This window comes from Aptenodytes forsteri, unplaced genomic scaffold (assembly GCF_000699145.1).
Source record: "Aptenodytes forsteri isolate BGI_AS27 unplaced genomic scaffold, ASM69914v1 Scaffold92, whole genome shotgun sequence".
NCBI lineage: Eukaryota > Metazoa > Chordata > Aves > Sphenisciformes > Spheniscidae > Aptenodytes > Aptenodytes forsteri.
The window spans coordinates 5,910,948-5,924,140 of NW_008794581.1; the positions used below are offsets into that span (position 1 = coordinate 5,910,948).

Sequence of the window (13,193 nt, forward strand, 5' to 3'; positions counted from 1 at the left end):
AATCACAAAAAACCTCTGGTCACTCTACTGGAAGATTAAATCGAATTTAAACACAGCTTTGGTAAGCCGTATTATTTAAGAGAAGTTGTAAGGACTTTCAATCAGATTTTCCAGTGATCTGAACACAATTAAACCCTTCCTTTCTGCACAGATTACAAAACTCTATTCATCTACCATTCAGTAAACAAAAGCCTTTTCAATTCTGCTTTAGTTCAGTGAGGTTTTTTCTGATGACAGCAAAACCCCCTGGCAGTTGTATGTCCTAAAACACCAAAATACCTCAACGCAACATCAGCTGCATGATACCAATAGGGTTATCAATTCACAAAAAGAGTATATACCTTCCACATAAGATGTACAGATCTACTTCCAGCTGAGTGTGAAGACTCAATTACCCTCCACAAATCCACTTTTTCTGAAGGAGCTATGTAAAGACACAAAAATATATTGAAATTTGTTGTTATATTAAAAAGATAGTGTAAGATGGCAAAAACAATCAAAAGGTTTCAAAAATACAGTCTGAGCGCAACTTATTAAAAAGTTTTCCATTGTGTAACGTTGTGCCTTTTTTCCCTAATTAGTACAGTTTCTCTCTTTCCATAAGTTTCCTTTTGCTTTCTTTTATTTGTTAAGTTCTAGAGATTTTCTAGTCTTGTTTTATAACTGGCAATTTAATTTCTCTGCTTATGATTCATTTTATTGGACATACTGGCTACACTACATTTCTGCTACCATCCTACTTAGCAACGTTCAGTCTCCATCTACACTCTTAATTTTTCCTCTCTTCGCTGTCTGTCTGTTCACCCATTTTCTTCCTTAGCCTTATGTTGTTTGTATCACCTTTCAAATCTCCTCCACTCCTTGCTCGCCTTTCAGTTCTCCCTCTTCTATATTTAAACAAAATACGTGTTCTGTGTAAACAACAGAATTCTAAATTTCTAAATATTAAATCCTAATGCCCCAAAGCATAACCACAGAAAAACTTACTAACTAGTTAGCCTACCTTTCTCTTCTGTGCTTGCTGTTTTCGCTCTACTCCATTCACTCCAGAATATTGACATAACACTGATACACTGAATGGCAACTGAATATTCCGTGGAGTCCCACAGACCTGTGAGATTACATGATCCTGTTTTCTCTGCAGAATTCAGTGGGACAGTGACAAATTCCTGAAAGTAGATACATGAACAAAAATTACTTGCTATAAAATTGCATGTAGATATATGACTTAGTTTTTAAAAAACACAAAGGATGCAGTTTTCATGTTTCCCACCTCACTCCTCTGAAACTCAAAATTACTTGTTTCATATTTCATTTTTCTGTGTAGCATCTTCATTCTTCCTGTAAAACTCCGGGGTTTGAAAAACTTGAGCCAAAACTAGGTCTGTACTGAGTATAACCACAGAAAAACTTACTAACTAGTTAGCCTACCTTTCTCTTCTGTGCTTGCTGTTTTCGCTCTACTCCATTCACTCCAGAATATTGACATAACACTGATACACTGAATGGCAACTGAATATTCCGTGGAGTCCCACAGACCTGTGAGATTACATGATCCTGTTTTCTCTGCAGAATTCAGTGGGACAGTGACAAATTCCTGAAAGTAGATACATGAACAAAAATTACTTGCTATAAAATTGCATGTAGATATATGACTTAGTTTTTAAAAAACACAAAGGATGCAGTTTTCATGTTTCCCACCTCACTCCTCTGAAACTCAAAATTACTTGTTTCATATTTCATTTTTCTGTGTAGCATCTTCATTCTTCCTGTAAAACTCCGGGGTTTGAAAAACTTGAGCCAAAACTAGGTCTGTACTGAACGACCTGTGGCTTGAACCGTGTGCAGCTCACACGCGACTCTAGAGCAGCTGTGCTGGCACAGGAGGTGCTGGATGACTGCAGTTCCCACTGGTGGGAAGCAACTGGGTATTGCTAAAGCCAGTATCACCATAATGCCCTGGATACAGCTCCACCTCACAGCAGAAGCACCCCCGGGGAAGCAGGAACCACCTGCAGCTTGTGAGCCAGCTGGGTACTTGTTTCTTTTCTTGTTTTTCTTTTCTGAGTTACAGGGTCTTCTAGCTCTTAGCCATGTACCAGCGTGGCTGCAGGCCATCCCAAAGATTATCAGCATATGATTAAAATGAAAAGACCAATGAAAACACAGAAAATTCTGGTACCAAGAGAAAAAAAAGGAAGAGGGAGCCTTTAAGTGATGAAGGATGACAAGAGTATGAGCAATAACTGATGCAAAATCTTCTTGTAAAATAATGACAAGGTGAGCAATTTCCTTGTCTTAAGAGGAGCCCACTCACATCTCACTGATGGAAGCCGGAAGCTAGACTGTTGTTCCAAAACAAAAGGTGAAAGAAGACATGAAAACCAGGAATTGGAGTTGATGCATCAACTCAACTGGACTGACAACCAGAAGTAAACAACAGGAACTACAGAAAGATTTAAGTGTTTGTGTACTGAAGGATTGATATAATCACCACACCAACATTAATGTCTTCTCTTCCAAATTGCAAAAATTAATCAATAATTAACAACTCTCCTCCTCTCAAATTTCACATGACTGAAACAGAAAGATGCAAAATAAATGTTCGAGCTAGCTAAATTCTAACAAGGTCAAAGGTAAGTTTTAGAATAAGGAAGATTCCCTCTTGGGATCCAAATTGAAGTAGTAATGTTACATAGATTTACAACAACAGGGCCAAAAACCTGTGAAGAAATTATTGTCGGCCAAAAACCTGTGAAGAAATTATTGTCTTCCACCAGTTGAACCTTCCAATGAAAAGTGAATCAAACTATAACAATACAAAATGCAGACACCCACTCCTTTGAACACCATAATGGGAAGGGCACTGCCTAATGAAACACAAAATTTTAGTCCATTCTGATCTCAAGAAACTCATTGTCAAAAATAGAAAACTGCTTCTATGACAATGTATTCAGGGATCTACAAACCACTGCTAGGTGACAGACTCTTCAGCCAACCTGCAATAAAAAGGGCTTCAAAACTATTACCAACCTCCTCTAGAACCTGACATAGAATTACAGACACCCCAGACTAGCCAAAGGCTGTTAACAACATTTAATTATAATAGAAACTTAGTATATGCAAGTAGAAAAATAGGTTATCTGTTTTTCACTCAGTAAAAAGAGTTCATAGCAAACTGTTTAGATTGTTTTGGTAGGAAGGCTTAAAAGGTCAAGAAAATATCTGTCATTTGCTCAAACTTTTTTTTTTTTTGCATGTATGCGCTGACAGACAGAAAAACAGCTCCTATATCTAACTGATGGTTTGAGGTTGTATTTGTTGGCCATTGCCATTGGATTGGCTACAGACAAAACTATGAATCATGCCTGTCAGATCCTACAGAACTAAACTCACTGGATTTTTGTCTTTACTGATCATGGCTACTATTTTTTCTCTAGAATGTCTGGAAAAATGCAGGTAAGTTCTGAGGAAGAAAATGGATGTAGACCGTATTTGATAGTGAAAAAGTAGGCAAGTGATTTCTTATGCAGGTGCTAACAAATAGACACAATACACAATAATGCTGTAACTTTGCAAAAATGTTAATATTTTTGACATTTGGGAAGGATCTCATATGCATGTAAGCATCACAAGGACACCAGTGTCTTGACTCCAGAAGGATAAACATCTTGAACGGGTCTTTTAAATATTAGTTCAGTTTCTAATATCCTGGGTGGACCTGAGCCATCCTGTCCATCAGATCATCCCAAATATTATATCCTGAATCCAACAACTAATTATGTCATATCTTCAGTAAAGATGCTTGCCATGAGAATGTGAGGAGGATGCTAATTAGAAACACCTTTATTACCAGGAACTTTTTTAAAGCTCTGAGGGCTACTTTAAATATTAGTTCAGTTTCTAATATCCTGGGTGGACCTGAGCCATCCTGTCCATCAGATCATCCCAAATATTATATCCTGAATCCAACAACTAATTATGTCATATCTTCAGTAAAGATGCTTGCCATGAGAATGTGAGGAGGATGCTAATTAGAAACACCTTTATTACCAGGAACTTTTTTAAAGCTCTGAGGGCTACTGTTAGTTACCCTGATGAAGTCTTCTCTCCCAGAATCACACATTTAAAGTATAAAATAGTAAGGTCAAGGCAGACATCTCAGTTTAATGAACTTAAAAAAACAAGCCAAGCAACCTGGCCCATTCTTAAATTTGGAAGAGGGAACAGTAAGACTGCAAACAGAATCACTTCCATACTGAGGAGTATTGGAATAGGCCATCTGAAAGAAGCAAATGAGTAAATACTGTTTTTTCTGTAATAGTTCCATTTAAGTGTCAGAAAGACAAACTCAGAAAAATAACTTCCCTTATTTTTCATCTTGCAAAATTTATACTTTCTTTCCCTTGAAAATTAATGTATCTTAATCTGATTCAACTATTGTGGTTGGGAGTAAATGCTGCTGTTTTCATCACCAGAATGCAACAGGAAAATAAAATATTTTGATCGTGTAATCCCTTAGCCTAAGATCATCCCTTAGCCTTTCACAGAAATATATGCAGAAGTATTGTACGTACCAAAACAGACATTGAGCAAAAGGAAGAGAACAATTAATCCTAGACAACAAAACAATGATCTTAAGATCATGCATACATAATCATGCTCCACTAAAATAACAAGGTTTTAATCATTATTTCCAACTACTTGTTGCCTTTTTTTTATTTAGCCTTTTATAACATTAAGAAATTAGTCACAAAGAAGCTAACATTCAGAAGAAAATTTATGTAGCTTACCGAAGAGTTTGAATACAAGTTTCTATATTGAACCCGGCAAATTAAATCTTGTGAAGGGATAATTTTCTCAGGCATTTTCCAGGTTAGTGTAAGCAATTGCTTTACACCAGTGATTTTTTTAACTGAAAGTATTTCAGGAGGTTCAAATTTCTCTAGAATGAAGAAACAAAAACATTAACAGGGGAAAATGCTTCTATGAAAGTTCAGAATTGCTCTGTCTATGTGTGTTCCAAAAAGTTTAATTATTATCCCAATAACGTACATCCTATCAGAGTATTCATATGATGGTCTATTTTATAGACATAACTCTACATATGGGAAGTTATCTATAAGAGAGCTTGCACACATAACTGATTTAATGCTGACAAACCCGCTCTCAAACAGATGTGCAGATTTCTTTCATCTGTATCGGCACTGAAGAATACTACTCGGGGACAACAGCAGGGAAAAGAAACGAAGCGGAACGGGGACGCCAAGGTCAAATCCAAACTGCAGATGAGGGAAGAACTCAGTTGAAAAGGATTTGAGGGGGAGGGAATTGTGAAGGAGACAATGGGAAAAGAATGGATTAGCACAGAGGTACAGATGATGTGGAAAGTAATGAGGAGCCACAGCAGGTCTGAACACAGGGAGTAATGAGCAGATGGCTAGAGAGCTGATGGAGTGCTGTAGCAAAAATACTCAGTTGAAAGGGTTGTTGATTAACTACACCAAAATGAACAGAGGAAAATGCAGCACAGCACAGAGGGAGAAGAGGTAGACAAAATATTATTATTGCTCCTGGGAATCACAGAACAGGTGTTTTTTTAACATTCCTAACCAGAAAGCAGAATAGGAGAGTAAATGATGGGCGGACCTGGAGAAATTATAATATCACTATTCATTTACAGCCAGATATTGCACTGACATCTAGTACCACTCAAAAATACAAAAGTACAGTCCAAGTACCGCTTAGTTTGACAAAAAGTTTTAGTATATAGCCTTTACTTGTTAATAATTAAAAACTTAGTAGTTTATAACGGATACATCAGACATCAGCTTAAAAAAATTGTTGTAGTTCAACATTTCATAGTATGAATACAGCACACTATCATTTTTCACCACCTCTCGGTAAGACCAAGAAATTGCTGAAAATTGCTGCTGTAGCACCAACCAGTTTGAAGAATTTTACATGGAAAGGCCATCAATTAAAACATAACAAGAGACTTGCTTCAACTAAATCTGAAGCATCCAAATTTTGATGAAAAAAAAATTGGGAAGGATGAAACATTTTATATAACCCTAAATGCAATTTCAGAGACTTCGTAATTTTAGCTAACAATTAAAATTAGATGACACTTCAGAACTGAAACCAATTTAAAACCAAATGAAACCCAAATAATAGTTTCAAAACTATTTTATTGAAAAATTATTTTTTCATTATTTTCTTCTATGTAAAGCAACTTTGATCACACAATTTGTTTCACAGTTCTCTAACCTGTATGCTATAAGGAGGGAAAAAGAATTGGGGTGGATGCAGTCAGTTCAACATACATTGCTTTATCTTTATTTAACTCTTTTTTTTTTTTTTAAATTACCTATTTTTTCCATAGGTATAGAAACACAATCTGATGAGGCTTCACCCAAAATATTTTCAGCTTTCACCTGAAAACAAAAAGAACTACTATATGGAGTATCTGGATAATAAAATGAACATGACTCTGTTTTGCTTTGGCAGGAGCCCATTGTATTTGGAAGAGTCACCCTTTCTTCTGTCATCCTAAAAAACAAAAAAGAAAAATAAAAGGAGTTAGAAATTAGAGGATTTTCTCACAATAATTCAAACTGATTGCTGGGTTACTATTTAATTATTATTTATATGTTTTTGAGGTGGCAGGACATTTTTATCAGTGAACATCTCCTTAGATCATATATTTGTGCGAACGAATACTCCTTCCTAATTGCACTGCTGCTGAAATGCATATAAATAGCCTGCACAGACTCAATTAGTTTTAATTACAATTAGCAAGACAACTTTTCAGGAGCAGTAATGAAGAGTAAAAATGCCTTAATAGGGCATCCACATGCTACTATTATATTAGATTAAAGTCTCAAAGAGAAGTGAAATCATGTAACTCCCACACAAGACCTCCTTTAAAAATATAGATAGATAGTAACACATGCCACATGGAACTATGTGATAATAAGCTTTTGTTCATCTTTTAAATATAGAAAAAAGAAAAGCCAAATTGTACCACTGCCAAGCTATTACAAGGTAATAGAAATTTGACAGATTTTCCTGAAAGAACACTGATAATATGCTGTCTTTACAGCATATACTTTCATAATAAGTAGTGTGGGATGCAAAACTAAGGAAATTTGTTTCATTTTACCAACCCACAGAGAAATTCTTCAATAAATAAAAACTCATATATGGGGCCTGTGTTAAATATTTCATATTATGCAGTAAGCAAGCAGACCATTCGTGCAACTCAAAAACAGTTTGAGGCTGGTATTTCATGAACATCTTTAAGCTACTGTAAGCCTGCACTGCTGCAAAAGGAAGCAGTCCTACCTTCCCTAACATGCCTGGCTGTTTGTTTCCATCCACAGCCCTCTGCCCCCTTGTACCAATGCTTTTGTAGTCATATGGTAAATTCAGCTGGAGAGTTATCTGGATTAAAATTAATGGTTAGATTTTACTGGCAATAGTTCTGCAATCCAATTCACTATGTGGTTAAAGAAGAATTTGTGCTGGTACAGGAAGCAACAATATTGAAACTTACTTTCAACAGCAGTTCTAGTTTATGGTTTCACAAACTCAGCTAAGTTATAAAATGTAGAAACACTAGAAGGAATAAGAAAGTTCCACCTAATGAAGGTGGAAGCCTAAAATGTCAAGCCTAAAATGGAGATAAAACTAAAGATGTCTTCCTGCCCTACCATTTAAATAAAGAAGATACCATACGCTAGCATAACTTACAATAAGAAAATGTCTCCTTTGGAGTCTGAATTCCTTCCAGTTCTCAAGAATTAATTTTAGACATTTTAGAAAACTCTTCATGAAATCATATTACCTATAGTCTTCATTAGGCAGAAAAAAAAGCACTACAAGCAGCACTATTTTGAAGAACAGATTGACAAGTATCTTTGGGACAGTATCTGTGCTATCACCTTCAAAACTGTATCTGAGATCTGCCTTGGCACAACACTGATTTCACCATTTTCACAGTAACTCATGAAAAAGTAAGCTCCTAAACAGTATTTAAAATTCAACGGAAATTGAAAGAATCAAGTATTTATGCTTCTATAATGGGGTCACAAAAACACTAAATTTGTAAATTCAAATCCCCAGATGCGAGCAATCCAAAAAGGACAACTAACTCCAGGTTCTTTCACTGAAACCTTATGACTCCAAAGGTCCCTAGGTTAAATCCTACTGGTGTCAAGCAGAGTAACAGGGGCTTTAATAGGTTTAACGGGGAACTGTTTAAAGTAGAGGAGGAAGTAATCTTTTTTACCCATCCAAAAAAATTACAGTTAGTAATACAGAAATTTTCTGGGTAACACTCCCACAAAGTGCCTCCATTCTCCATTTGTACCTAAGCTCACTCCACTTTTGATCTAATTAGTAATGTTACTTCAAGGAAACAAGTGAGTATCAATTCTGATGTAAACATTAGTCTACTGAATGTTGGGTTGAGAATGCTCATTTCCTTTATACAGCGTACTAAAAAGGTGCCAGACTAACATTTCCAACCATTACCAACCCCAAATTAATTGAATTTACTGAGGAAATGCCATGACTCTGAACTCCATGATGTTTCCAGGTTTTCTTTAAACAGAAGTCAGGATATGAAGGGAAGGGAACTGGTGATCTCACCCCAGCAACCCAGTTCCCAGTACATCGTATACTTACATTTTTCGGTAAAGAGTATAGTTTGTATCAAGATTTGTTTCTCTTCCTGAAATCCAGGTGCAGGTAAGTTCAGTCTCAACGTAATAAATACAGGAAATATTTCCTGGTGTGTCCGGTGGAACTACAGTGACAAAGGTTAAAAAAAAAAAGTCCAGTAAAAACAAGTAACTTTAATGTACAACTGATTTTGTTGGTCAAAAAGCAAGTTATGGCAAACTTCACTAAGTGTCCTACATAGCACTCCATTTTATAATTTCTTACTGCCCTCAAAACTCCTCAGAAAGCCAAAATCAAAACCACTCTTTCTTCCCCTGGGGAGACAGGGAGATTTTCTCCAACTACTTCTCAGAAGTACTTAACTAAGTGGGCCTGAAGGTATTTTTGCAGTAACTCATTAACTATCTTATATCAAACCACTACATACATTGTCCTGAACCTCTAAGTGTACCCCCCACAACATGCCTGTAGCTCAAGGCCAGTCCAGAGAGTAAGAGGAAAACAAAGAAACAGCACAAAAGTTCAGGAAAAGGCATTCTCTGAAAGATAAAACTCCTCTTGGTTCCTTCCCAGAATGTCTAACCACATAACCTATGAAAACCCCTAATCTCAAGAGCCTGCATGACCTCAGAGTGCAGAAGATAACTTCCTGGGAAATACACCTATATGACCTTGAAGAGTTCGCTAATTCCGGACTCTCTTTATCTTATAAGCAAGATAGCGCAAAGGAAACAATCCTCTGCAATCTCTACGGTCTGAAGTCATCCATAAAAATGTAACACCCTCAAAGACTTCTTTGTTAAAACCAGACTTCTTCACTCGATAGAAGAAATTGGAGTTGAAAGGAAGAGAACTGCACCCAGTGAAATAAACTGATTGAAAAAGCCCTCTCTCCAAAGTAGTACTTTTCTGTCCCACCTAATATAACACTCAAAAGACCTTTTTTTTATTGACAAGCTTATGGCACGCTAAACTTCGCAGACAGGCAATACCTTCTGCTGGTTTTTATTCCACAGATGTATTTTTCTGCATTTATTGCTTCTTTACTAGAATGGGACCCCCAGGCATACCTTAGTATAATCTGGACTTAATCCGTTCAATAAATTAGAGAATTTGTATACATATTTATCCTGTAACCTTCTCTGTAAGAGATGGTAATTATAATTTCTTTGGAACAGAGGATTAGAGAGGAAATCCTTCCTGGAGAAAGCTAAAGTTGGCCAGGCTAGACAAAAGACTTAACCAAAGGGACAGACCAGTACCCTCTGAACTCAACAGAAAACCTCTACTCGCTTCAGCTGACCAAAAGTCAGGGTCAAAGAGGTTATGGACCAGTGTCAGTAAGGAATGCCTGCAATTTCATGCTTTATTTCAGAAAAAAAAAAAGATACTTGAATACAGGTGTCTTACAGTGCCACATGCTAAAAAAAAAAAGTAGTTGTTTTAAAAGTAAAATTTTTACAGTAAGTTATTAAAAAATATTAAAATTCATTTTCCTGCTTTTCTACTTACAGCCAGATTTAACTTCAGTGTGAACCAAAAGTTGTTCTTTGCCCAAGTACTTAGTGAAACATTTCACATGAGCTTTGCTGTAAGTGAAATTATGGATGGTTATACTAGATACAGTCTCGTTCACAATGTCATAGTTTTCCTGAGCAATCAATTCATGATTCAATTTCCAGATGATGTGGCTTGCATTTCTGTGAAGTGTGTAGCGTTTTCCGAGAACACAAAATAGTTTCAGGGTGGATCCTCTTTCAATTTCGGGAGATGAAGGAAAAATGTCAGCATCTCTGATATTGTTTTCATCTAAAAACAAACAAAAAAAAATCGAAGATATCACATAACCTAATTCCTTTTAAAATACCAGTGGAAAAATGGTAACTTATTTTGTTGTCTACAGATCATTTAATTAGATCTTTTTCATATGGAGTTCAAATAAAACGCTCAGTTAGTCATTTGAATCAGATATTGCTGTTTGGAAATTCAGTTCATTTTAAATACTATATTACCATAGGTATTGTATAAGAATGATGTTTCTATACCTTCCCAGAAATAATGGAGAATTTTCAACTCAAATGTTTTTAATAGCTGAAAACGAAGAAAAGAGACTCTTGTCTTTTAAACCTGTTCTTAGAAAACATTCCTGTATGTAAAAGGTATGCATACCATTTAGATGTTATCATTACTAATTACTACATCAGAAAATACATCAAACTGTAAGTTTAAAATTTACAACTAAGCTGCAATGTATTTCAATATCTCATTAGTATTTTTACCCGTCACAGAATTTATATTCCCAGACACAGTACAGGAATTGTACACAAAATGCACGTAAAAAGAAAACACAGAAGCAGACTGAATGAATGAATTCAGCAAAGTTATCAAACAGTGCAAGAATCACCCACTAGAGTCCTGCAAGGAGCTACCTGTTTATTTTTTTGCTGCTACTTATTTCTTGAAGACAAATTTCATAAATAAATCTGTTAAATAAAACCAAAACCCACCAACTTTAAAAGATAGAATTTCTTTGCTAGAATGTAAGAATGAAAGGGAATCAAATATTAAACTTTCTTCCTTGTTTTCTGGTAATTCCTTTTTGGGTATATTAACTGTAAATTGCTTTCTATGTTTCTTTTTGTGTCCTTTTTGTTTCAGAGTAATTTCTTTATGTTTCAAAGTCATACTAATGGCTATTTTACACTCTACTGCACAAGTTTTACTGTATATCAGTTGTAAGCAATTACTTGCACTGTTTCATATATTGTTCAAGCTTCTACAAACATATGCGCTCCTCTTCCATGTAGTCCCTGAACAATTTAAGACACAAATACCATTATATAATTAATTACTGTTGTGTGTTAAGTTGTATGTGATAAATCGCACATGAACTTTCAATTACTGTCACAAAGTCATTATTTCAATCTGTCCTTGTGATTTCCTATTCTAACCTACACTATTCAACTTAATCAGTTTGAAGTGGTGGCAGAAGCATTTTTAATTCTCAACCACTCATTCACTGCTGTTACCCACTTTGCATGCCAGAAGTAGTGCCTGCGTAGTGAACCAAAAGGACACTGATACAGGTGAAAAATAAAAGCTTGGCAAAAAATAACATGGTTCTCCATCCAGATCAGATTCCTCACCATATCACAACTAGCCACACAAACATGCACTCCAGCGGAAGGCGAGGGAGATGAGAGGTGGAGGGAGTGCGGAACTACCTGCTCTTCCAACTTCAGCAGTTACCTGTGCCAGCTTAAACTGACTGTGGAACTACCACATTTAAAAAAAAAAAAAAATTAAAAAAAATGAATCAATAGTCACACATTGTTAGGTGACTTTTAAAATTAGGAATGAGAACATTACTAGTCATTGCATGAATCTCTGAGTAGGTAATATTTGACTTGAACCAGTCCAAAACCAGCAGACATTAACTGCATTTTAAGTGTTTATATATTACATAAACATTAATTTGTTCCATCAGCAAACCTCCAAAGTTACCAGCCTTTACAACCCAACAAGAATTGCACTATGATATGACTTCCAGATGCAGATTCCCCCTCTATATCCTGTGCAAGAGGGAAACAATTAACAAAGCAGGTTTGAAAATACTTTTTTTTTTTTTTAATACTTTAAATACAAAGGAAAACAAATCCAGGCTATCATGATCAAAATTAACATTCCACAAGAGAAGATCAAGAGTGCCATAAATTTCTTTTTCTCTCTATACTGTACACTACTTAATCACCTACTAAATTCTATTTTTAAAATACAGTTTTTGCATTTTCAGAACTCTTCAAAATTTCCTTTGGAGAAGGTCACCTTTTGGAAGACTTTCTTATGGCAATACAGGTGCTAATAATCAAGAAACATACCTGCTATGGAGCTGCAGAGCAGGACAAACATCCAAATCAAACAGTTGAACATTTCCTTTTCAGTAACTACAGGCAGGAAACGCTGTCATAAAATAAAAGTAATATACTTTAAGTAAAGATGCCCTTGTAATACTTTGTAAGCATTTTTGTAACAACTGTAAGAGGTAATAATGCTATTCAGCATTTCTCACTTGTGTTCAAGTATTGCTTTGTCTAAGTGTTACTTTCCTGCATGATGGGAGAAATTTGATGCAGTTTTCCTATGATAAGTGTGTAAGTTTCCTGTAAAGAAGAGAGAGATAAGTGCACCTGAAATCCTTCTGAGGGCAATCCAATCCACCTATGTAATTTACCTTCCAAGGACTGTGTAAAGAATTGGTAAGGAATAACATCCACTTGAAATCCACCCTGCCTAGCCATCTTCTGAGCAGGTTCACTTAGCAGAGTGAATTCTTTTGAAAAGGAAGGCTGTTGCATGAGAAGGAATGATCTGCATCTCTTGTGCACCACCACCTAATAAAACAATTGTTCAGGAAGCAGGCAACAGTCCCAGGTCATCATCCACCTGAGAGAGGGTGAATTCACATTGGTTTTATCCCAGCTAAGTGTCTCAGGCACCAGACTTGA

General features: G+C 35.9%; 1 protein-coding gene across 1 annotated transcript in view; it reads right to left on the reverse strand.

The window, feature by feature from the left end:
- Positions 1 to 12,618, reverse strand: part of IL31RA (interleukin 31 receptor A) — a 27,537-nt gene extending 14,919 nt beyond the window's left edge. The window contains exons 1-7 of the mRNA XM_009272521.2: positions 12,567 to 12,618; positions 10,201 to 10,497; positions 8,692 to 8,812; positions 6,371 to 6,537; positions 4,794 to 4,945; positions 1,432 to 1,597; positions 342 to 424 (exon numbers count right to left, since the gene is read on the reverse strand). Of these exons, the coding sequence (XP_009270796.1) occupies positions 342 to 424; positions 1,432 to 1,597; positions 4,794 to 4,945; positions 6,371 to 6,537; positions 8,692 to 8,812; positions 10,201 to 10,497; positions 12,567 to 12,618 (1,038 nt within the window). The remainder of the gene's footprint in view (positions 1 to 341; positions 425 to 1,431; positions 1,598 to 4,793; positions 4,946 to 6,370; positions 6,538 to 8,691; positions 8,813 to 10,200; positions 10,498 to 12,566) is intronic.
- Between the last annotated feature and the right edge of the window lie 575 nt (positions 12,619 to 13,193).